Genomic DNA, 24,120 nt, shown 5'->3' with positions numbered 1-24,120 from the left:
GAAGTGACTCAATTATTAAGCACCCTTGGGTTCAAACCTCAGTATCAATAATCAATCAACCTATCAGTCAAATGAACCAAAATTATTTTTTTCAATTAACCAAAGTTATTAAACAAAATCCTCTGCACCCATACCCCATGGCAAACAGTGGCTGGTGTAGAATTGATAACTTTATCATCAAATAAAGACTGGGAGTGGTCTGAGAGTCCTGGGGTTGAAAAACATCAATAAAGCTCCAGGCCCCTGACAGCTTGAGCCTGTCCCTTCTCCATCATTCCAATGGTCCTCTCATGCCCTACATCTTCTCCTTACATCTTTCCCCTGATTTAGCACCTGGTCCCTCTCCATGCCCATTCCACCCCCTCAGTCCCTTAACACCAACTTCAGGAAACCAATATGGAAAAAAAATGTTTTTAAAGTTTCTCTGTGAAATTGATAGAAAACAGAGTGCAATTCAGTGAACCATTATCTTCATGAAAACAAAAAGACAGAAATTGTTGCCAAAACCTTATCTTCATTATCACATGGATCTCACTGATCTGGAAACAAATTCTTCATGATGTACTAAAAACTTGGGATGACGCTGCATAAAACAAAGATAAGAGCAAAACAAAAATTAAAAAGTTACAAAAGTGAAGCAAGCATGTTAATTCTCCCATTTTCTTCCAAAAGTTCCCAGAGCCCTGGTCCCATTCACATAAGATGATAACTGGGCTACAGCCTCAACCAGGAAATAAGCCAGGGATGTGGAAAGGACATTATGGTTCACTGGCCCATTGTCCTGGATGTGTAGCTGTGCAATCTCTATGAAACCAACTGCACACCTGTGGGGTTGCCTGTGAGCCTGGGAATGTTTCTGAGGGAAAGGAGTTACTTTGAGTTGCAGAGTACACTCACGTGTGAACTTTCCCCTTAATCTGAAGAACAAGCAGGTAGGAGGCGTGTCAGAAAGAACATGGCCCTGCAAGTCTGTCCCTGTCCATCACCAACTAACAGTGTGTGCTTTAATACACCAGACACCCCCCCCTGTTCCAAGGCTTTCCCAGGAAGCTGGCCAGGAGGCAGGATGAGCCCAAGTTTCTCATCATACACAAGAAATGAAAATCAAAGCCTATATTTGGGCAGAAGTGAAATGGCAAACTGCAAAATTCCTTTCAACTGTGCAGGCATGGTGTGTGTGTGTATGTGTGTGTGTGTGTGTGTGTGTGTGTGTGTGTGTGTGCACACCTGCTGTCCATGTCTGACTTCATAACCCTCCAGCCAAAGTGCAGCCATAAAAACTCACATGCTCTAAACCCCAAAGCCTAATGCCACCACTTTTTTTTTTAATTTTTATTTTTTAGTTGTAGTGGGTACAAAATCTTTATTTACTTATTTTTATGTGATGCTGAGGATCAAACCCAGTGCCTCACACGTGCAAGGCAAGTGCTCTATCCAGTGAGCTACAGCCCCAGTCAATTCTTATTTGGATGTTTTTAAGAAAAGAATTACTGGGAAAACCACCTGTTTCTGTATGACATCTTTAAAAAGTGTCATTTTTGGTTTTTTTAGAAAAAATTTAAGGGCTGGGGATGTGGCTCAAGCGGTAGCGCGCTCACCTGGTATGCGTGCGGCCCGGGTTCGATCCTCAGCACCACATACCAACAAAGATGTTGTGTCCGCCAAGAACTAAAAAATAAATATTAAAAAAATTCTCTCTCTCTCTCTCCTCTCTCACTCTCTTTAAAAAAAAATTTAATACATTAAGTAGTTGGATTTGATATTTTATAATGTATACACACTTTAAAACATCATGCTGTACCCCATAAATATACAATTATTATTTGTCAGTTAATGAATTTTTTTTTAAAGTTCAGAAGCAGAAGTGAACTTTCATGTAATAAAAGAAATCCTCACTGACCAAAAATAATACAAGAGCAAAATAAGCTGAAACAGAACTGCCACTGTCTAGAGACATATGCCCAACTCGGTGACTAAGGATTTGTGCTTTAATAGCTGCAAAGGCATGGGAGATGAGGGCTTGGGACAGTGCAAGGTGAAGAGTTGAAAGTGAGACTCCCACGCTCTCTCCCAACAGAATTACTCTAAATACTCTAAGAATCCACACAAAAACTGTCATTTTTAAAGGCAAGATGCTTTTAAGTTGTTGATACTTACCTTAAGCCAAACAAAGCATTTTGTTTTTCAAAGATGAATATAGATAAGAATTTACTGTTTTGAGTATAACTTTTTAACTTTTAATAATAATAACAAAAAGAAATCATAATAATCATCAGCCATACTCTTCCCAAATGGGGAGGGAAATGTTATCCCACAGCAATAAAAATGCACTCTGGAAACAAATTGGAGGAGACAGAAAGGGGGAGGAAGTGGAAGGAACTTAAATTTGTCTTTCTTTTCCAAGTCACTAAGAAATAAAGTTAACCCAAGTTCAAGGGTAAAAAGTGTCATTAAAACATATAGGTGACTCTATAAAACCCCAAAAGGCCCAGAGATTTCTGGGTGGAAAGTCCCAAAAGCCTCAATGGTGAGACACTGTAATTTGTTGCCCTCAAATTCTCCACTGGCTTTGGCAGACATCAGGACCCTGAATCTCTGCAGTCCAGCAGTGGCAAGGGAGGGCCAGAGAGAAGATGGGCAGGCAGGATGGGCGGGGCTGGGGTGGGGGGACTGTCTTATAAGGAAACTCTGAAGTCTTGAGGAAGGCCTGGTGTTTCACTAAACCAGAAAAATGTTAAGGGAAGATGGGTGAAGCCTTGCTTCTTCCATCAAGAGTTCAGAGATAGAGGAGAGGAAGGGGAACCGACCTGTAGAACATCCTTGTCTTTAAATATGGAGGGGGAGCTCACAGAGGGCAATACGGTGATTCCTTAGCCAAGTCATGAGGAAGAGAAGGCACTGAGCTCACAGGTCAGCCATGATGTGGATGTGGATGAAGCCGCTGGACACGCTCTGAGAAAGATGAATCCCAGGCAAGAGGCAGCCACACCCTGGGAGTCACCTGGGCAGGGAGGATGGACTGGGGCAGAGCTAGATTGTCCTGTCCATGACTTCTGCCAGACCATGATCCCCCCTCTCTGAAACCACTCTTTAGAGCCTTTCTTCACTTCATGCAGGATTGATATTACAGACAGAGTTCATAATCTAGGGTAGTAAAGAGCACCCACAGCTTCTTCTGGGCCTTCCAGTTAAACCGTGCATCTCAGTAGGGTGAGTGGGCATAGAGGGAAGGGCAGAAATCTTTGGCAGGTTAAAGAGCTCCACGCTTTATCACCATGTACCAGATGCCACGGGCTGCTCTTTGCTCCTTTGGCTGACCAACAATTTGACAGTAACCTTCTAAGAGCACAGAAAATAAAATGGAAGTACCCCTATCCCACTTCCTGTCAAATAGGCAGAAGGAGAGGTTTGGGCATCCAAATAAATAGATTGGAGCTGAACAATGTGACTATCTGATGGGCTTTGAAACCCCCATCTTGATCAAGCAACTGGGGCTGGGTAAACTTAGCCAGATCAATTGCCACTGGCTATTTAACACAACCTATTTGCCACTTTCCCTAAGTGGCAATATCATTTGATCTCCACCCACAATGTCATTTGATCCCCACTACCATCCTATGCTGCATGCATTATTCTGGCTGTATAGGGGATGGCCTCAGGTATTAGGAACTTGTGTAAGGATTCCCAGCCAGGATTGAATCTGTGCTGCCTCCAAAGTGATGGGGGCGTAACCTGAAGAACTTACCTTCCTCGTGGCCATTCAGAGCTGACATTCAGCTCAGTGGCAGAAAGGGTGGGTGTTCCTAGGGCTCCTCCTGGACAGGTAGCACATTTGGGATCAACTGGGCTGTCTGGGAATGTGCTTCCTGGAACATAATTACCACCATCAAGATTATTATTAGCATTAGGCATTTACATGACACTTAATATTTCCAAAGCATTGTACTGCCGTTTAATTAGTTTTTCCTTGCAACATTCCTGTCGAGTCCACACTTGATAGCTGGAGAAACTGACAGGGGAAGAGATAAATGGAAAAGGGTGATGGAGGAGGGTGAGGTACCCACACAGACTCTTGGCTTTCATTATCCCTGGTGACCCAGCCAAGATAAATCACCTCACCCACTCCTGCAAGTCACCCACCTCCAACCCTGCCGTGGCCCATAGTCAAGGCACCTGTAATTGCCTGGAGTAGAGGAGGGGTGGGAATCTTCCTTAATGTATTTTGGCTCAAGATCCAGACACATTTCAGAAAATGTTTAAGTTCATGTTCTTCCAGAACCTCAAGCCCCCTTACTCTCTTTCCAAATCTCTCTATTTAAAGCACCCATAAAACTTCAAGGTTGGGACTCCCAAACCTAAGGCAGTCTCTGGTAGAAAGGTGTTAGTATTAAACAAATCCTAATCAGTTCTGCATCTTGCTGGCAATGGGGGCTTCTCCCTCATCCTGAGAGCCCTGGTAGACCCTGAGAAGCCCCAAGTCTTCTCTCTTCTCACTGCAAGGCCTCTGTTTCTGCTTTCTGGTTGAGGGACAAGTGTGGCTGGAAGATCTATGGGAGAGAAGAGGGATAGGAACTTGGGAGGCTTAGCTGTGGGTCCCACCATTCAGCCTTTTCCTCTCCACATACCTGCCCTCACCTCCAACAAACCTCCCTCCCACCTCCTTTCTCTCTGCCCAGGGAGTCAGTCCTTCTCCAGGTTCAGAAGTTATGAAGTCAAAGGAAACTCCATCTGTACTGATTCTGGGGGCTGGTGAAGTTCCCTGATGCCTGACTCCAGGTGCAGCCAACTGAGCCTGAGTCCATGCTCTGTCCTTCCCGGGCCATGGAGCTTGGAAATCCAAAGAAAAAGAGGGGGCAATGATACCGAGGGGAAGTTTGGCCTCAGGGGCTGCTCCCAGGTGGGCCCTCTCAGACTGACAGAATGGGAAGGTTGTCCCCCCACCCCAACCCTGGCAGACTGAGCTTTGGAATTCCTGTGTCTGTCTGATGGGGGCCTCCCTAACTCATGATTGCTCAAAGCTGAGCTGGTGGGTCGGGAGCAGACAGAAGCTTCCCTGACCCAGGTTAGCAGGCAGCAGGAGGCTAGCCAGATGGGGGCAGGCTGAAACTGGTGCTGGGTGCAGGAGACTGTAGCCCTCTCCCCACTCCACTCCCTGCAAGGCCACCTGGATCCTCTTTTGAGAAAAATAGACTGCAGCTGGATACCTGGGAGCTGTGGATAACGAATTGTTCAGTTCTCATTTGCTATAAACCTGCCCTTTAGCCAGATTATTCCTCTCACTCCCTCAGTTTCCAGCTTCCTAAAATGGACAGGAAGTTATATACTGAATAGGTTTCTGAAAAGATCAAACATAGGAACCCAGACATATACAGGACATATACATATACATATACAGGACAGGCATATACTGGTTATCACCAACGTGCAAACCTCTTCCAGAAAGGGCGACCCCCTGAATTGGCTCTCACTCTCCCTATGTCTATGTCTACCTCGATTTCTACCTTGCATCTCCCCTAGGTAGAAGGGCAATGTCCGAGTGAAACGTGGAAATGAAATTTAATAGAAATCTGCCTGTTGTCCTGTGTTATTTTTCACCGCGGAATTTGGTCTGAGCCACACCAGTTGCAAGTTGGGGCAGAGGTTCGCCCTCGCTTCTTCGCGGCGGGCTCTGGAAGGTTCCCGAATTTTCGAGTTTGGGTCAACACTCCCCAGGGCCCTGGATTCTGGCGTCTTTATCTGGACTCCTCGAATTGGGACTCCGTGGCCTGCCTGAGAAGCCGGCGGCTGGATTCGGAGACAGACACTTTTCGGTCCTGTAGGAGTGGTGTCTGCGCGGCCACCGCTTCAGCCCACTGCTCCCGCCCCGGGCTCGCCGCGGCCCCGTGCGCCCGCAGGGCTAGGCCGAGCCTGGGGCCCTGGGTTTCCAGGCCCTTCTCCTAGCTTACCCCAGCAGCAGACCCCTGCACCGGGAGGCGCATGCCAGGGGCGCCTCGGGAGTCTGGGGGATGGAGTGGAAAGTCGGGAATTCCACCCTTCAGGTCTGAGACGTTGGAAAGCGTTAGTGTCGCAAGTAGGGGGTCACAGTGGGCCCTACAGAACAGGGACCGACAGATCCCCGCGGGAGGGAGGTGGGACTTGCACTTGTGATAAATCCTAAGCCCGCAGAGAAGGTCCCCACAGACCTCTCAGGTCTTGGTTGGCGTTCAGGAGGCCACTCTCCAGGACAAGGGACCCAACCTCCAGTCCCTAGACTTCTGGTCTCTAAACAGGAGTATTAACCCGCATCCAGAAACTCACGTGGGCTCCAGTTCTCTAGAAATAGAAATTCCCTGCCTGGGGGGGGGGGGGGGACATGCAGCCCCAGAACGATTCCTGGACTCACAGAAAGACAGACCAGAAACAGTCCCTCCCAAAAGCAAAGGGTCCCGGGTTGGAAGTGGCAGTTCCTCCCAAGGGGAGATTCTTACAGGAGAGTTTGAGGCCTCTTGATAGGGCACCTGATTTGGCCTTGAGCTGTCAACTCGGAGCTAAGGATGAGGACCTTTCAGGGGCTCCAGAGGGGTGTGCCCAACTTGGACACACCCTAACCTTGAGTCCCATACTTTGTAGAACTGAAACCTCCCTTGAGCATCCCAAACGGAAAATTCCAGGCTGAGGTTATATGTGATCTCCAGGGACCTCAAACTATTGACAAACATTACCTCCTTCCCTGCTCTAGTTTCAGTACTTTATTAATTTCATGGAAAGTTCATGGGTCTCCAAGCTTGCCTCTTCTGCCCATCAGACCCTAGCAGGGACGCCTTGGGCCAGGGACCCCCACACCTTCTCCTTCCCCTCTGGGCTCAGTCTGTTCTTGGCCTCAATTTCACCTGTAGTCTTTCCTGTTTTTTTTGGCCCTTTTCACGGTCCTCTCTTTGACATCAACCGCTGTCTATGACATGTCTTCTTGTCTAAGCCTCCCACATTCACATTCATTGTGTCCCCACCACAGGGATCCTCCCCAATGATATCCACACTTCAAAGTGAACGAAATTTTCTTGTTTGTCTGATTTATTAAAAAGTTGTAAGTAAATAGACATGTGGGATAATTTGAGCCAAGAAACTCTCGGACCCCACTAAAATAAAATTCTCCATTTACAAAACTATTTATACTATCATTGAAGCACCTATACAATAAAAATGTATAAGAGATTAAGATACAAACAGATACAAACGGCACATAAAGGTCCAGGATTTATTAGAGTAGAAACAGAGGAAGACAAGACACAGGTGTCTACAAATACTGCTCAGATTCATTGTTAGATTCAAAGTCAAAATTGAAGGGGGCCAATCCAACTCCTTCAGTTGAGCAAACTGAGGCTCAGAGAGAACCACAGTTCCACCCTAGACCACATACTAGGGAGCAGGCAGAGGGAACGAGGAAATCTAGTCCCTGACTCCCAACCTAGCACCCATCCCACTGTGTTTTCTTTTCTTTTTTTTTTCTTTTTTAAAATTAATTAATTTATTTATTTATTTATTTTTTATTGGTTGTTCACAACATTACAAAGCTCTTGACATATCATATTTCATACATTAGATTGAAGTGGGTTATGAACCCCCAATTTTACCCCAAATGCAGATTGCAGAATCACGTCCGTTACACATCCACAATTCCCACTGTGTTTTCAGTAATATTCTGCTTTCAGAATCGCACAGCAGACAGCCCCTGAGGGGCTTCTCTCTCCACCTTTTTGGCTCTTTTGAGATAAGAGGATCCAAAGAAGGATCCTTCTTCCGGGAATCCTGTTGTCTCTCAGGTTTCAGGAGTCAATGGTCAGGAAAGAAGCCTTTTGTTACTTTCCCCTGGTCCCTGCCCAGGGCTTTAAATGCAAACCTTCCGCACAGCCTTGCCTACCCCTTGAGCACCACACCAGTGCGGTTCTCCAAACTGCCGACAGGTGGCGCTTTTCTCTCAGGCAAACCTGCGGGGGAATCGGCCAGCGCCGCTCTGACCCTGCTCTCTCTCTACCTTACCCGCCTGCCTAGGGTCATCTTCCTACAAAGTGGAAGGGGTGTGGTGGGGAAGCTCGGGATGGAATGTCGCCTGATTTGAAATAAAGACCCTATAAAACCCCAGTTCCAACTCTTCAGTGTAGAGCAGATCCATACTCCCATCTTTTAAGGGACCCGTAAGTATCGTGCGCCCAGGGCAGGGCTAGGCCCGCTTGCCCAGGCAAAACACCAGACCCACTAGGTCGCCCCTAGGAGGCGTTATCTCCCCTCAACAAACACGCACCCACTCTCGAGCACGCTCCGGTGCTGCCTTCCCCACCCCCCATCCTCCGTCTCCTTTTTTTTTTTTTTTTTTTGGTGGGGGAGGGAGGATAAGGGAAAGAGGCCGCGTTTTCAATTGCGGGAATAATTGTCCGCGAGATGGGTTTCTTAATCTGCTCATCCATTATTGACTTCTCCTCTAATATTTGGCTTTGCCGCTTTCTTTGATCGCTGGAAGATCACATACTTGACTTCTTTGCATAACAATTTTGGGGCGGGCGTCCTTGCCGTAAGAGGAGAGGGACGTGCCTGGAATGACTTTGGGGCGGGTATTCCACGCTCACCCCCGCAGAGGGGACCAGCCTTCCCCCTCACTACCCCACTTTTAACTGTACCTGTCACTCCAGGAAAGTTCTAGACGGCGCGTGGGGGGGGGGGCGAAGAGGAAGATGCTAACCTCGTTGGAGGGAGAACCTTGAGTGGGGTACGGGAAAGGATTGTGTCTTCCCCTCGCCTTATGCTGCATTTCCATCCTTGCTCTTTCCTCCCCCACACACTGGGAAGAGGGTGAACCTTACTTGAGACTAAATGAAGAGAGTGGAGCCGGCGGCCGGGAGAAGGAGACAGCATCCCCTGTGGCTTTTACCTGGGATTTAGGCCCAAGGACAACACTAGGAAGTCTATTGCTCCCCAGCCGGGTGTGGCGAGCCCTGAGAGCAGTGGCGGCCTCTATGGGACCCTGACTTAGCCCCTTCCCTTCTTGGAGTCCCAGTTCCCTCATCTGGGGAGCGGTCGTTTGGTATTCTCACTCCCCCCACCCCCAGATCCCTTTGATCTTGACCTTGGCACGTGTTGCCACTCTCCCTTCAATCAGAGCTCAGAGTTGCTGAGATGGCTCCTGTTGGAAAACCAAAAAATCAGTAGCTGGTTTAATCTGGATATAAACTGTTTCCGGCATAGTTCCATGACTTGCGTGGAAGGGGTTAGGAGCGAAGGGATAGGGTTAGACTTCCAGCAGTGGGTTGGGGTCAGATCTCTAGAGTCCTTATAACTTCACACCCTTCCAATCAGAGGGAACTGCTCTCCGTTTCATAGCTAGCACACAAACGGACGCGCACACACTGATACTACACATATGGACATACATAGGCACACCCCAGCGCGATGCCCACGCATGCACACAAGGATTGGGCACCAAAAAAACGCTCACTATACTTTCGTGTACATTCAGACACCTAATTGTACACACGCGCACTCACGCGGAGTCTTTCACGCACAGGGTCATGTACAAACACGCACGCGCGGGCCGCACACATGTCCGCCCCCCAACCGACTCTGCACCGGAGCCAGCAGACGAGGAAGCTGGCCCGGGAAGGCCTCGGCATTGCAGTGACACCCCTACCCCTCACCCTCCGCTCTACTGCAAACCAGTCTGAAGAAAGAGGTGAGATGGGTTGGGGGAAACCGAAGGTCTTCTGCGGTCTTTCCTTCACTCGCGGTCTCAGGGGATTTTCCCTTGCCGGTCTGCTTCACCTTCTGGACTAAACTTTTCCTTTCACGTCTCTCAGCCAGTCCCCAGACAACGCTGATCAGGAACCCAAAGCTTTTCCTGCACCCTCCCGGGGAAGACAGTCTCAAGGATGCAGCCCCCAAGGGCGAAAGGGAGAGCGGCACTCTTCATGCTCCTGGGCGGGCGGACAGGGCGGCGGGAAGGCACTGGCCTGGAGTCCCGGCGCCGGCGCCGAGAGCTGGGTGTGTGGACTTTTGTCGCCTTTTCATCGGTCAGTGGGAGAAAAGCCCCGACACAATCCCTACCCCTATAGAGGGAAGGAGAAGGAGGATAGTTAATTCTGGGCAAGGAAAAAGAACACATTTTTTGGAACAGCAAGGTTGTTCCTTCCAGTGCAAAGGATTTGGACGTTGTTTTTCTTCTTTTTTTTTTTTTTCTCGTTGATTTTTTTTGTCTCCAGCTTTGGAGTGGGGTACGGACCTCCCGGGGAGCATAAGCTGAGCCGAACGAAGGGTGGGGGCTGCAGAACCCGGAAGCCACGCTGGCCCCTCCTCACTCGTTCCCACACTTGCACCCACTGGCGCGCACACGCTTTATGTCAGTGATGTGGACCCCCGAACCGCGCCGAGCCGGATGCAGGCAGGAGCAGCTACTCGGACAGGTGGGGACTGGAGTGGGCGAGGGTTCTTTCGGCCTAGGAGAGCAGCCCCTGGGACTCTTCTAGGAGGGGAGGGAAGGAGAGAGGGAGAAAAACCCAAAAATACAGAAGAAAATTGGAGGCTAGACGCTGAATTAACTCTGGATGACCCACAGGGGGGTGGGGTAGGGGGGTGGGGGGGGGGAGCGGTGGGAAAGGAGTTGAATCCAAATAAGAGTTTAGATTCTGGGTTTGGGATAGGTTTCAGTGTAAGGAGAAAAAACGGGATGTTTGATTAAAGTCAAGAAAAATAAATGGACAAGTCTGTGTAGTCGCTTTGCTTTCGTGAGCCGTGAGATTTAAAACCCTGAGTTCCAGGGCCTGGCTGAAAGGTCTGGGGTCTGTACAGAGGGGCTGGTGGAGGCACCGCTTCCCGCAAGGCGAGCCAAGGGGCCCTGCATCTAGCCGGAGACATCTCGGGCGCAGCCTGAACACCTCCTGTAAATCAGTGAACAGTGACTAGTCGGATGTTTGCGCTCCTCCAAATCCCGTAATAGTCTTGGCGGGCATTCAGCCCCGCCCAAGGAAGCCAGTGCTCCAAGAGAGCCCCTTCCGAATCAATTTACGGAAATTTCCCCGTTTCTCACAGTTAGAAGATATAGTTCAGTTCGTCTGAGATAGAGAGAGAGAGAAAGAGAGAGGAGAGAAAAGACAATGTTTCTAGAACAAAAATGTGCGTGTTGTGAATTGCGTCCTCCGATAAGAGTAAGAAAATTCTGGGGAAAGACTTGATTATGGGGGCATAAATCCCAATACTGAAACTCCTAAAGGTGACCACCTCCAACACCAGGGCTTTCTAGGAACTCGGACATTGATAGATGCATTTCATATACACAGAAAAAAGGAATCCTCTCCCCATGTCCAAGACTCTTCTAGGTCCTCTGAAAACAAAGCTGCCACCCCAATTTCATGAGTCAACAAAGAATCTATTTTCTAAGGTTCGCTTTACCCACATATCCACCTGCTTTTACCTTTTCTTTTCTTCTTCTTTTTTTTTTTTTTTAAACCTTCTTTGGCCTTCCCCCAGTCCCATTCTGAGCTTCGGACAGAATTGCTTAGGATCCCTAACTAATACCTAAGGAATACCCCAGCACCCACCCATCCCCACATTATTATCGCCTCCAAATGAAGACCGAAACCCTGAGCGCTAATTGAATTAGTCTATTGAAAGGACTGTCAGGTACAATGACGTGGCTCGAGGCCCCACATTTCCCAAGGTCTATAGGCTTTGGGGACCTGCGATGTATAGTCTGACCTTCCGGCTCATAATAATACCGCGGCACTTGTAGCAGAAATCTCCTCGCATTCACTCCCAACAAAACCGCTGGTCACCCAGTCCCCGTAGGAAGGCTGCACGCTATTGTGTTGCGACAACTCATTCATGTCCCGCACCACGAGGCCCCACCGCCATCTGATCTACACTCGAAATGCGATTACCACCGTGTGCAGGCAACACGCTCCTACTCCCAACCCATCATGCACACATGTCTGGCCAGCCTGCAGGGTTTTCTTCCACAATTTTCCTCCTCGCCCTCAGAAGTGGAAGCGCAGGGGACCAATATTTGTCTCTCCTTAAAGGAAATCCAAAAATCATGTGAAAACATAGGGTGATGGGAGATTTCCTTTTCTGAGCAGAACACAGCAAAACTCTCAGCCAACGCATTTCTTACTGCTGACTCGTGGAGCTAACTTGGGTGTACATGCTAATGTGCACATGTGAGGGTCTCCTGCCACATATAATTTTATACAGGCACACAGCAATGCTTTTATAGACTGGGTTTCTCTCCGGATGGCTCTCACACAAACAGACACTAATACAAGCCCCTGGGTCCCACAGCCCAAGATTGGGTCACTCTCCAAGATTACACTAAGTGGTTTTTGCCAGATTGAGAAAGGGGAGGAAAAAGGTACAATTTGTCAATATCAATCCTAGAATACTCATTGGTCTTTCTATTTCATGATCCTAAAACTTCTCCAGCATCACCTCCCCCCCCCCCAAAAAAAAAAACCTACATTCACACTATTCCCTTCTGTTTGGCCAGGTGTCTTGCTTACTGGAAGCTCCTGATTAGCCTCAAAATGGAGGTTGTCTAGGCTTGGAAAAGGGGCAGAGGGCTGGGGTCTCTCCCTATCCTATTTACTCCACTCTCTACCCCTGCAGGCCTCTTTGGGCTCCCCTTTTCCTTCAAGTAGGAAGAGATATTACTGAAGTTCCCCCTTTTGACATTTGAAACAAAACAATCTTTTTTTTTTTCTTCCTTGTCACTTTCCACTTTATCTGGGTTGGGTATGAAAAGTAAATTTGGAGACAATCAATCTATTGCAGGGACATGGCCCAGTCCTGGTGGTCTTCTGTGGGACTTCTCACTTAGGTAACTACAGCAGCACTGAACTGCAAGGTGACAGAAATGGAAACTGGGCTCCACGGCCAGCTTCCATACATTTGGCCCAGTAACCGATGACATTTGGAGAAAGAGACTGCATTCCATTTTGGACAGGTTCCCTCACCTGTCTCCTGCAGACTTACCTCTTTACCATCCTGCCTTGAGCATCTAGCAAGTTGGAAAAAATTTCTTTACTGCAAAAGCCAGAAGAGTACCCTGGAAATGGCAACCACTGCAGTGTACCCACATGTGAACAAATACTTCACTGCACACACCAAATCCCATACTAGTGCTGTCAACTCACCCTGCCCTATAGTTACTCACACGCCCAGTCCTCTGGACTCCTCACATATCCCTCTCAGCTAACATTTGCTTACTCAGCCAGATCACACCTCATCTGAAGCTTGCTAGGACTCCAATGTGCTGCTACAGAGTTCCCAGTAGTATGCTCAATTTCAGGAGGGAGAGGAGGGCCAAGGGCCTGGGTGGGGGTTGTGGAGAGCAGGCGGTGCGGAGCGTAGAGCTTCCGACCCAGGCTCGGCCTGGGGGAAGGTGGGGGGACAAGCCAGCGCGCTGTGGAGCGCCGCCTAATCCAGCCCGAGCTCGTGGGCCGCGGGTGCATTTATCATCCCATTACTGTAACAAATCCGGGCTCCACTACATGAAAGGTAAAATGAATTACCGACGTTAAGCCGTCAATAAAGTCATTTCTGTAAATGGTGTCTCCAAAGGGCCGCCGCATTATTCAGCTGGCTTTATCAGCTGGCTGGAAATTACGTGGAGGAGCCGGGCCGCGCGGCGCGCGGGGCCGCTCACTTTGATTAAGCGTCTTGCCAGCGCGATGTGACAGAGCTTTTGACCAGGGTTTTATTCACAGGCCTGTGATGAACGCCAAGCTGATCAGGCGGAATGAAGAGTAATTAAAACCTATAAATTATCTTCCGCAGCCCTTCTCGAGGCGTCTCCTGCAGGCGAGATAAGGCGTCGAGACCCTATTTACGGCGCTGAAAGGGACCGCGGCGCACAAAAGCTACGCGGCTAAATAGGATATTGATAGTGTCCTAATTAGAATTTAATTAAGTACCCACGCTCGCTTGCGGGATAAAGATTTCAATTTTACGAACTTAAATATAAATAAAATCCCACCCCCATTTCGGAAAGAAGGAGTAGGGGCACTTGGAAATTTCGGGGAGCTCTTGGGTGTGAGGCTGAAGGGTACCCTGGAGACTCCAAGGTGGGGTTGAGGACGGCTTGGGAAAGTTGAGGAGGCCGCGGTGGGTCTGCCCAACGCAGCGTTCCGGAGAGAGGTTCTGGATACTAGGCCGCCCCGCCGGGGAGGTTCAGCCAGGAACTCAGCCTCTGAAATCAGGGGACCCTCGGCTGACCCCAAGATGCAGCCAGCAATACAAGATGCAGCCAGGAATTCCCGCTCTCCTGCAACCCCTTGGAGAAACTTCAGATATTGCAGTAGTTTGGCTTGTTGTTTTTAGTTATATGTTTCTCCTAATCTTTCTATGACTTTTCTGGAAAACTAAGGGAAGGTCGCCCCCCGCCTCCCTCCACCCACTTGTCCCAGATAGATACTATCCCTAAAGAGATCACTGAGAATGGCGCTCAGGAAGAGCAGGACTACCGGAGTTCCAAGATGACATGTCCGTGAAGGCCTCGTCTGCTGGAACCTTTCTCGGACACTGCAGACTTCAGGAGACAGTCGAACCCAGGCCCTCCAAAAGAGCTCCACAGGCAACCCCCCACCCAGTGTCCAGCGCACCACGCCCCCAAGTATCCCTGGTGTGGAAAACTTGTGAGGTGCTTTGCCAAGGAAATAACGAAAAGGAACTCCCGTAGACCTGAACGTGGGGGCTGCTGGAGACGGCCGTAGTCCCCCAAAGATAGAGAAGAACTCGCAGGGTTACAGTCGAAGGCGCCCAGGGAGTTGGGAGCAATTCTAGGACATTCAATTGCCCCGAAACTGAGGGAAACTCGTTGTCCGCAAAGTCAGCTGGCCAGGGCAAACACTTGGGGCGCCGTGCTTTCATTTGTTTGATTTTACTTTGCTGGGAAATCTAACACGGAGGTTTTCCTGAACTGGAAATCCAGGCCTCGAGTGCATTCGCGGTCTGACTTGCCCGGCCCAGTGCCCTCTTTTGGACGACTCTACCATGCTGGGGCAACTCTGACTCCTGGAGCCAGGGAATGAATAGGCAGCGGGTGCTGGGTCTCTTCTGTGCCCTCTGGGCCTGGCTCCATGGCGCCAGGGCCGCTCCCGGGTGTTGTCGAAGGTCCGGAGGGAAGGGCATGGGTGCGGATTCCCCAGAAAGGAAATGCAGAGTAGCCGGCTGGCGTGAGACTTACAAACTGGCAGTGCAAGCTAGCGCAGCAGGCCTCCGGGTTTGCTCTTTGTGAAAAATAAACTGAGCCTTTGAAAGTAGCCAATTCTAGGTCTATTTCACATCACGGACCTCCTGATCTCACTCCTCCCCCAACACACACACACACACACACACACACACTCTCACACACCCAGTAACAACAAGCTTTCTCCCTTCATAACGCAAAGGGGGGGGGTGGAGGAGGGAGGGAGGGAGAGAGAAAGGGAAAGAGAAATGCTTTCTTAGGCATGGGGGGTGCAGAAGGACCCAGACCCCTGCCTCCTGACCCCGTGCCCGGCGCGCACGCACCCATAATCCTGCATTTCTCCAACAAGTTGTTTATGGAGTTGCTTCTCTATTTGCCTACACCCCGAAATCCACCCCTCCCCTGCCTCTTTAGCCCCCTCCTCAGTCTGGGCCTCAAGAAGGGGGAGGGGCGCAGGCGCGAGTTGGGGAGGGCGGGCCGGACGCACCGGGCCCGAGTGGCTGCACCCCCTCTCCGCCCGATGCCGCCGCCCCCGGATTATTTATCCGCAAAGTCCCGCGCGCGCCCATTGGGCCAAGCCCCGAGTGTCAGCGCGAGTCGTGGCTCGCTATTGGCCCCGCACACGTGCGGCCCTGACTCACGTGCTTCCGGTTTGAAGGCAAAAAGTGTGCCTGGGTGATTTTTTTTTTAAGCGAGAGAGTTTGTGCAAAGATCCGAGCTGTCAGAGATTTGAGGAAAAAAAAAAAAAAAAAAGGCAGCCCGGCGCTGGCGGAGACGCGCTCTCCCTGCAAAAAAAGCAAAGGCGATTAAAGGCGCTGCCAGCCTCGCGCTCTGGGCACAGCTGAGCGTGACACTCGGGGAAGTCAAACCCCTCACTACTGCCTAGGAAGATGGCTAGACTTTAAAGACTATTTTTTTTCCCTTTAAGAAAAAGAATCTTAGAGCTTTTCTTCTTCTGTTCTTTTTTCATTTTTTTTCTTTCTTTTTGGCCGTGGCTTACTCCCCATTTAAAACAAATCATTGAATCTGGTTGCAGAAAGGAAAAGAAATAGCCAAGTGTCTACATTATCTGGATGTCTACAAATTAGAGAGAGGGAGAGACAGCGAGATCTATCTGCTCGATAAGAGCAAGCGATCCAGGCCAGACGCCTGGGCTTTTTTTCCTGCACCCGCCCCGAGCCTTCGCTGAGGCTTCGCCTGCCTCCTTCCTCCGCGCACCCCCACGGGCCGCTGGCAAAGTGGGGTGGGGAGCGAGGCGGGGGGGGCGGGGGCCGGCGCGGCGGCCGGGGCGGCGGGGCGGCCGAGCATGGAAGAACAGCAGCCGGAACCTAAAAGTCAGCGCGACTCGGGCCTCGGCGCGGCGGCGGCGGCAGCCCCGGGCGGCCTCAGCCTGAGCCTGAGTCCCGGCGCCAGCGGCAGTAGCGGCAGCGATGGAGACAGCGTGCCCGTATCCCCGCAGCCCGCGCCCCCCTCGCCGCCCGCCGCGCCCTGCCTGCCGCCCCTGGCCCACCACCCGCACCTCCCCCCGCACCCCCCGCCCCCGCCGCCGCCGCCGCAGCATCTCGCGGCGCCTGCTCACCAGCCGCCGCCCGCGGCCCAGCTGCACCGCACTACCAACTTTTTCATCGACAACATCCTGAGGCCGGATTTCGGCTGCAAAAAAGAGCAGCCGCCGCCGCAGCTCCTGGTGGCGGCGGCGGCGGCGGCCGGAGGAAGCGCAGGAGGAGGAGGCCGGGTCGAGCGTGACAGAGGCCAGACTGGCACAGGTAGAGACCCTGTCCACCCGTTGGGCACGCGGGCGCCGGGCGCCGCCTCGCTCCTATGCGCCGCGGACGCGAACTGTGGCCCACCCGACGGCTCCCAGCCCGCCAACACCGCCGGCGCGGGCGCGTCCAAAGCCGGGAACCCGGCTGCGGCGGCGGCGGCGGCGGCGGCAGCGGCAGCGGCCGTGGCAGCGGCGGCGGCGGCAGCAGCAGCCGCCAAGCCCTCGGACAGCGGCGGCGGCGGCAGTGGAGGCGGCGCGGGGAGTCCCGGCGCACAGAGCGCGAAGTACCCGGAGCACGGCAACCCTGCCATCCTACTTATGGGCTCAGCCAACGGTGGGCCCGTGGTCAAAACTGACTCACAGCAGCCCCTCGTCTGGCCCGCCTGGGTCTACTGCACTCGCTACTCGGATCGTCCGTCTTCTGGTGAGTACCCAAACCGGGGCTTCGCTGTGCCTTCCGGTCCCGCCGGTCGCTCCAGAACCAGAAGCCGCCGCGCTGGGGAGAACAAACCCAGCTTCAGGCGCTCTCCTCTCGCAAGCCCGATTCCTCCTCCTTACCCTGGTGCCAGCCACATCCGAATGTGTCCACATCTGTGATCCTGGCCTCTGAGTCCACCAGCCGGGAAACTACAGTTCCTGGCATGGGAGGTCTGGATCCTTTGATTTTTGAACTCTGAGCCCCTGGGGCCTTCTTTTGTGTTTTACCTTTATTATTCTTAAGAAAGATGTACAATTAGTCATTGATTTTTTTTTTCTTACAAGGAAAGGAGTGTTTTTAAAGCTGGCGGGAAGACAGGCCTAGTGATTTGGGTCTGATTTCCACCAGTCTAGTCCGGTAGAGGAAGGCTTTGACTGGGGAAAGCTTTGACCAGAGAAATAATATTCCCTGCCTGTTCTTACAGACAAACCACAATCTCGATATATTCTGCAGAGAGTCCATTTACATAGATGGAGACAGATATGGGGAAACACAGGAAGGGAGAAGACATTGCACGCCATCCTCCTCTTTCAGTCAGGTTGTGAGAGAGTCGGATCCGGGTGGGTAGAATCCAGTGAAGGGTAGTTACCAGGAAGGTGCTATCGGGGCCTCAGGTTCTTTGGGAGCTGGCAGACAGTGGGAAAGGAGAGAAAGCAGGTCAGGCTCAGGCTTGAAAGCAGGGCCAAGGACAGGAGAGCCGGCCTCTCCCGCAGTTTCTGCGCGGCCTTGCGTTTTCCTTCTTTCATTCTGTCCTTCTGAACATCTGCAATTTAGCAGATTTAGACCAGCCACGAGCTGTTTTTTCTGGGCTCTTCTTCCACTCTTGTTCGGTGTCCCCTTGCGTTTGGCGAACTCAAGGCCAAGACCTGCCCTGGGACCGATGCTGGGCCCCGGAAAGGAGACCAAGGCCTGCCAGACACACCGGACCCAGCAGTGCCTTGGAGACAAGTGGGGACCACTAAGAGAATAGTAAGGGCTCTGGCCCATGATCAGGATTTTAGGAACCCGGGGTCTGCCAGGGGGCCAGGCACAGCATAGCTACCTTCTCTTTTGGCTGATCTCTTGCCGCGGTGCTACCACCGGCAGGGCGCGGATCGATGAGCGCTATCAGCCCCCGCCATCTCGAGCCCCGTTATTGACATGTCGGGCTCCCTGAACCTCCGAAAAGCTGCTTTGATTGACTCGCCTGATGGATAGAGTGATTGAGCTGTCAGGTTGTGTGGCTCGGCCTGGCCGGGAGGCTACGATTTTATTACAAGTGTCCGTGCCTCTGCGCGCACACACATACACAACACTCCAACATGCCGCAGACGCACCACGCGCAGTGGGGCCTTTCTGGGGATGTACACATTTCCTGGTCCATCTTTGCCCGCTCAGCTAATTACTAATCTAAACCCCAGTCCTGCTCTGGAGGGGGCCTTGTCTTTGTGATGGCTTTGCTTCTCATGGGCCTGAACAGGTAGAGGACCTGATCTTTCTCCTGTTTGGGCAGTTCAGGCGGATGATCCCCAAGCTAGACCTGAGTCACTACAGTCTGCTTAGGCCTGAACTCTTTGTCATAGGACAGCTGGTGATCCCAGACAGTAGCCTGCCTCACGAGCCAGCTGCCCATCTTATCCCTCTGTCGCTATGTTTGGAGATGCTGGCAAAGACCCTTCTTTCCTGACATTTTAGAGAATAACAGGCCTGACAGGGACTTAACTTGTATGCTCCTATAACCAAGACAGGGCCCAGCAAGTCCATGCCAGGAGACCTGGACACAGAAGTCACAGGACACAGGTGTAGGCTGTCCAGGGACAGACCAGAAGATTCAACTTCTGGGTCTCCTTCCATTCTCCAGGGCTGGACACCATAGCAGCCCTCTTTTCAGACTGTCATTGGAGGGAGACTTTACTTTTCTGGGAGTTTTCTTACATGGGCTTCTTACCACAGAGTCATAGAGCAGATTGCTCTAGAGATTATCTGTCACCATCTTTCTGCCCCTGTTTTGCTCATGGACTGGGAAATGGATATGATCTCCTTTGCAAATGGCATCCATGAGCAGAGAAATCGAGTCTGGCCTATTTCTGTTATTCAGGAGTTTTTGATCCTAAAATTGCATTATACGGGTTCGAAGAAGAGAGGAAGGGACCTTCCTGTGTAGCTGGGTGGAGGAATGGAAAGGGTTCTCTTTTTCTTCTAGGTATTATCCAAGAAGCAAAACAGAGTACCCCCTCCCATGAAGGGCCTCTGCAGTTGAATGAAGGCCTCTTCTTTCCCTTCAGAGGGAAAGGAGCAGTCAGTCTCCCACCTGCCCTAGAAAGTGTTTCTTTTAGGCCATAGAGAAAGAAGAGGAGGCACAGAACAGACATCAAATTCTTTGGAGCTAGGCAACCTTCTCAGATCAATGGCTACAAGTGCACATTGTCTCATTAGAGGTCCTCCATGTATATAACTTCTTAAGAAAGAAAGGAAGATGAGTTTGCAGGCCGGTCATCCCCCCACCAGAGCCTGTCCTTACTGCCCCAATCCTTTTTACTCCAGAGCTGTGAAAATAGTAGGCCTCTGACCTCCAACTGTGGCTAGGCAGTATGGGGCTTCAAATCTCTATCTTGGATTCCCGCCTCCTTGGCCAGGAAGTGCTGTGATTTAAGCCTGTCCCCGGCTTCTTCTGTTCTGAATTAGGATGTGGGGTGCACCTACAACCTCGGCTAGTTTTCCTCTCTGGCTCTTTTGCACCGTTTCCCCAGAAATGTACCCATAGACCTGAGTGGTTCCGCAAAGGGCTCTTCGATGGAGGGATTGGCCAGGCGGGAGGGAGCTGGTGATCCAGCAGGGCCTCCGCGGTCACCCCGGAAGCACGGGGCTAGATCCCGGCTGGGCTTTGCCATTCTCACGGCTTCCTCTGCCCTCTCCCCCCCCCTCCCCTCTGCCCTTCGTCCCCACCCCCACCCGGCCCTCTCCGCCGCTGCAGGTCCGCGCACCAGGAAGCTGAAGAAGAAGAAGAACGAGAAGGAGGACAAGCGGCCGCGGACGGCGTTCACGGCCGAGCAGCTGCAGAGACTCAAGGCGGAGTTCCAGGCGAACCGCTACATCACGGAGCAGCGGCGGCAGACCCTGGCCCAGGAGCTCAGCCTCAACGAGTCCCAGATCAAGATCTGGTTCCAGAACAAGCGTGCCAAGATCAAGAAAGCCACAGGCATTAAGAACGGCCTGGCGCTGCACCTCATGGCCCAGGGACTGTACAACCACTCGACCACCACGGTCCAGGACAAAGACGAGAGCGAGTAGCTGCGGCCGGCCGGGGCCGCGCGGTTCGGGCCGCGGCGCCCGCGCCCCCTCCTGGCACCGCCGCCGCCTCTGCCTCGCGGGCCCAGCGCCTGGGGAGAGATGATCAGCTCAAAGGAGGGAGGGAGCAACAGGGAAGAGAGACAGAGAGACAGACAGACAGAGAGAGATCCTCAGAGTGGACAGCCACGTTTGAATGAAACATTTTTGAAAAGGGAGAAAGACTCGGACAGGTGCTATCGAAAAAAAAAATATGATCTATTCTCTATTCACAGTATAAGGGACGAAACTGCGAACTCCTTAAAGCTCTATCTAGCCAAACCGCTTACGACCTTGTATATATTTAATTTCAGGTAAGGAAAACAAATGTGTAGCGATCTCTATTTGCTGGACATTTTTATTAATCTCCTTTATTATTATTGTTATAATTATTATAATTATTATAATTATTTTATCCCCCCTCCCGCCTCGCTGTCCCCCGGCCCAGTTTCGTTTTCGTTACTGTTTTCTTTTGAATGTTTTTTTTTTTTTTTTTTTTTTTTGCTGCCCAGTACCTCCCGCCCCCGCATCGCTGGCCCTCGTTTCTCTGGGACTTTTCTTTGTGTGCGTGAGAGTGTGTTTCCTCGCGTGTCTGCCCTTCGCCTCCCCCTCCCCACCTCCCAGGACCCTTCTGTCCGTCTGTCTGTCCTGCCCCCCTTATGTTTGCCGGAGACTCGTTGAGAAATACGACCCCCACAGACTGCGAGACTGAACCGCCGCTACAAGCCAAAGATTTTATTATGTTCAGAAATCTGTAGTCTGAAATAAAGTGTACACTGTGCTCAAGAGCCCCTGGCGGCCCTCCTCTTTGCGGGCTCGGGAAAGGCGTGGGTCCCCGGGCACGCAGCTGCCCGGCGGCGCCACCGCGTGCACTCCAGGGGTAGAGCCCCGGCGTCGCCGGCCAGGCCTTGCGATCTCCGCACAACGAATGCGGGGGTCAAAGGAGGAGTGCGGTGGAAGAATCGGCTCGGATTTGGGTTTGGCCCTGCGATCAAGGGAACCCAAAGGCCAAAAGCCGAGCCCACGCTCGGGAAACACGGTCTGGGGTGCGAGGCTGCTGGGGCTATGCCCCGCCCGGCTGCGGCCCAGCCGGCTGTGGCCTCCGGTTCAACCTGCTCCTTGTGCCAGCCTGTACCTTTTCTTTTCCAGTTTCTTTCTCTCTCTCTTTTCTTTATTACTATTATTTAAAAAATCTTCTCCCCTTTCCCCGATGGGTTTTTGCTAGAGATATTATTTTTTCCTCCAAAGGCAGAAGGCCTTCCCAGGGCAGGCAGAGATGCGGGGCTGCCTCTCAAGCTGAGCGACCTGTTTGGGAGAGGGATGCTTCTGCTGGTCCTCTCTGCAACCTGGACTTTGTCCCTCTTCGTTTTAGGGGAGTGATTCCGCTTACAAGCGGTGGGTCTGGGGTTGGGAAGCACAGGGAGAATCGCTGGGCTTGGATCCTAAGGTCCCACAAAGCGGGGTGGGGGCGGTGCGTGGGAGGGTGGGGAAGGAGGTCCGAATGCTGGGAAAGCCATGAGGGATGGCCACCGCTGGCCCTGCGCTGGGCCCTGAACCCAGGTCTGCCCAGTCCTCACCCTAAACCTTACTTCTTCACTGATGGGGGCACACTGTATACAAGCCCCCAGTTCCATCAGGACCCCTGGATATCCCAGAGAGAGAAATATCTGTATTCTTGCCATTGAGCCTGGGTCCAGTCCTTCCAGGACAGGCATTGCTCCAATCACAACACACACACATTTAAGACTTAGTAGGAGGAGAGGGAGGTCCCTCCTTAGAAGGTATTATCTCTCCTTTGTCCAGTTTTTTTTTTTTAATTATCGTGAATTCTGCTTTGGTCTTTTTTTCCCTCTTGTGCAATATGTATGCATGTGCCTGAATACATGTATGTAGGTGAGTAGGTAGGTAGCTGTCCATACCCTTGTGTGCACATGTAATGTGCAGATATTGGTGTATCTAAGTTCCTACCAATTTCATCTGTATACTATATGTGTGCATATTGTATAACTGGGTGTTCATTTCTCTGTGATTAGATGCATAATTGGGCATATGTGAGTTCACAGTGTGTGTAATGCACTCATTTGTGTTTGCAAGTTTGGAATGTGTTTTGCAGGTGTGTTTTTTGAGGTTTGTGCATGTGTGGGAACCCTGTTCTCTGTGCTGTCTTCCCTTGGGTTTATTTTCTGTTGTTTTTGCAGAATTGATTTTGTGGGAAATGAGAATGGCCAATAATTCCACCTTTTTTCTTGAAAAATTCCATTTATTTAGTCCAATGTCCATCTAACTCCTGGCCAGAGAAATGACAGTGCTAGGTCCCATACCCAGGAAGACAAGACTCCCTCCAAATCCCTGCAAAGGATTTAGGAACTTGGGGCTTGGTGGCCAGGAGTGGAGTTGGGGTGAGCATTTGACATTGTGATGGGTCCCCAATTTTATAATAGTGTTTTCCTTCCTTTCACCTCACCACTGTTGTCTTAAGTAACTCCTGCACATAATAGGTGCCCTTTCTGGTGGCTGGAAGCATATGCTTTGCTTTCTTTGGGGGCTGGGGTTCAGTGTACCTATCCTCTAACCCAGGACTTTGGGATGATCTTGGTTCTGTCTTCTCTCTGGGCATATCCTGGTGTGGTAGGGGCGCTCAGCTCTACAGATAACCTTATCATATTGAATGTCTGGGAACTGGTCTCCCCTCCTTTCTCTTCCCCATTGTGGCCCATTAGGTTACCTAAGCCCCATGTGACCACCAAGTTCAGGGCTGGGACAGAGATGACACAGAGACAATGTGAGCAGCAACTTCAGGAAACATCCCATTCTTTGGGTTTCCTTTTCATCTCTTTCAAGAGATCAAAGCCAAGAGCTCTTCCTCAACCCCAAGAACCCAGTGGGATAGGAGGAGGTGGGTTACCCCACCCCATGATTATGTTAGTACAGCTTATGGTCCGGAGTGTCATTATCATGTAATTTGATTTCTTGCCCATTATCTCCTTTTATCTTCCAATCACTGTGGACATTTTCTTCCTCGTCCAGTGGAAGAAACTGAAGCTTTCAGGACTCACATGTCTCCTTGTGCCTGTGCCTCTTTAGGTCACTTATACCACAATAGTCTGCCCAAGGCTCTAAAGTCACCACCCAGAATGACTTTCCTACATTCTTGCCCTCCCCCTTTTCGAATATTCCTTTTCCCTAGTTAGGGTAGAGAAGTGGGGGAGGACTCTGGTCAGACCTTTTTCTTGCACCCCATTTCAAAAAAAAAAAAAAAACAACAAAAACGAAAGTAATAATGATCATAAACGGGCATTGATTTCTCTGATTTATGGGCTGGCTTAGGGAACCGCCTGTGTATTAAAGTCTGGGGCTGCATGGAGA

General features: G+C 51.1%; 2 protein-coding genes and 1 long non-coding RNA gene across 5 annotated transcripts in view; 2 read left to right on the top strand and 1 right to left on the bottom strand.

Moving 5' to 3' along the window:
• Positions 1–20,388, bottom strand: part of MARCO (macrophage receptor with collagenous structure) — a gene marked incomplete at its 3' end in the record, with an annotated part of 139,043 nt that extends 118,655 nt beyond the window's left edge. Inside the window, exons 1-2 of the mRNA XM_081260786.1 lie at positions 18,491–20,388; positions 3,746–3,866 (exon numbers count right to left, since the gene is read on the bottom strand). Coding sequence (XP_081116912.1) covers positions 3,746–3,773 — 28 coding nt within the window. The 5' untranslated portion in view covers positions 3,774–3,866; positions 18,491–20,388. The remainder of the gene's footprint in view (positions 1–3,745; positions 3,867–18,490) is intronic.
• LOC308631002 lies at positions 7,677–10,714 on the top strand. 2 transcript variants are annotated; one of them, XR_014018084.1, is made up of 3 exons: positions 7,686–9,700; positions 9,825–10,037; positions 10,227–10,714. It is a non-coding gene; the product is annotated as an uncharacterized lncRNA (long non-coding RNA). The 2 variants fall into 2 exon arrangements; XR_014018083.1 differs by having other exon boundaries at positions 7,677–9,700; positions 9,825–10,714.
• EN1 (engrailed homeobox 1) lies at positions 15,906–21,533 on the top strand. Of its 2 annotated transcripts, XR_014017965.1 has the most exons (3): positions 15,906–17,394; positions 20,402–21,068; positions 21,267–21,533. XR_014017965.1 is itself a non-coding variant. In XM_081260787.1 (2 exons), the coding sequence occupies exons 1-2, from the start codon at positions 16,512–16,514 to the stop codon at positions 20,716–20,718; spliced, it is 1,200 nt and encodes a 399-aa protein (XP_081116913.1). In that variant the 5' UTR covers positions 15,906–16,511; the 3' UTR covers positions 20,719–21,533. The 2 variants fall into 2 exon arrangements, 1 of the variants encoding a protein (XP_081116913.1); XM_081260787.1 differs by having other exon boundaries at positions 20,402–21,533.
• Positions 21,534–24,120: the final 2,587 nt, after the last annotated feature.

This window comes from Spermophilus citellus, assembly GCF_964194105.1.
Source record: "Spermophilus citellus genome assembly, chromosome: 11".
NCBI classification, from domain to species: domain Eukaryota; kingdom Metazoa; phylum Chordata; class Mammalia; order Rodentia; family Sciuridae; genus Spermophilus; species Spermophilus citellus.
This window is presented reverse-complemented; position numbering and strand designations above follow the sequence as displayed.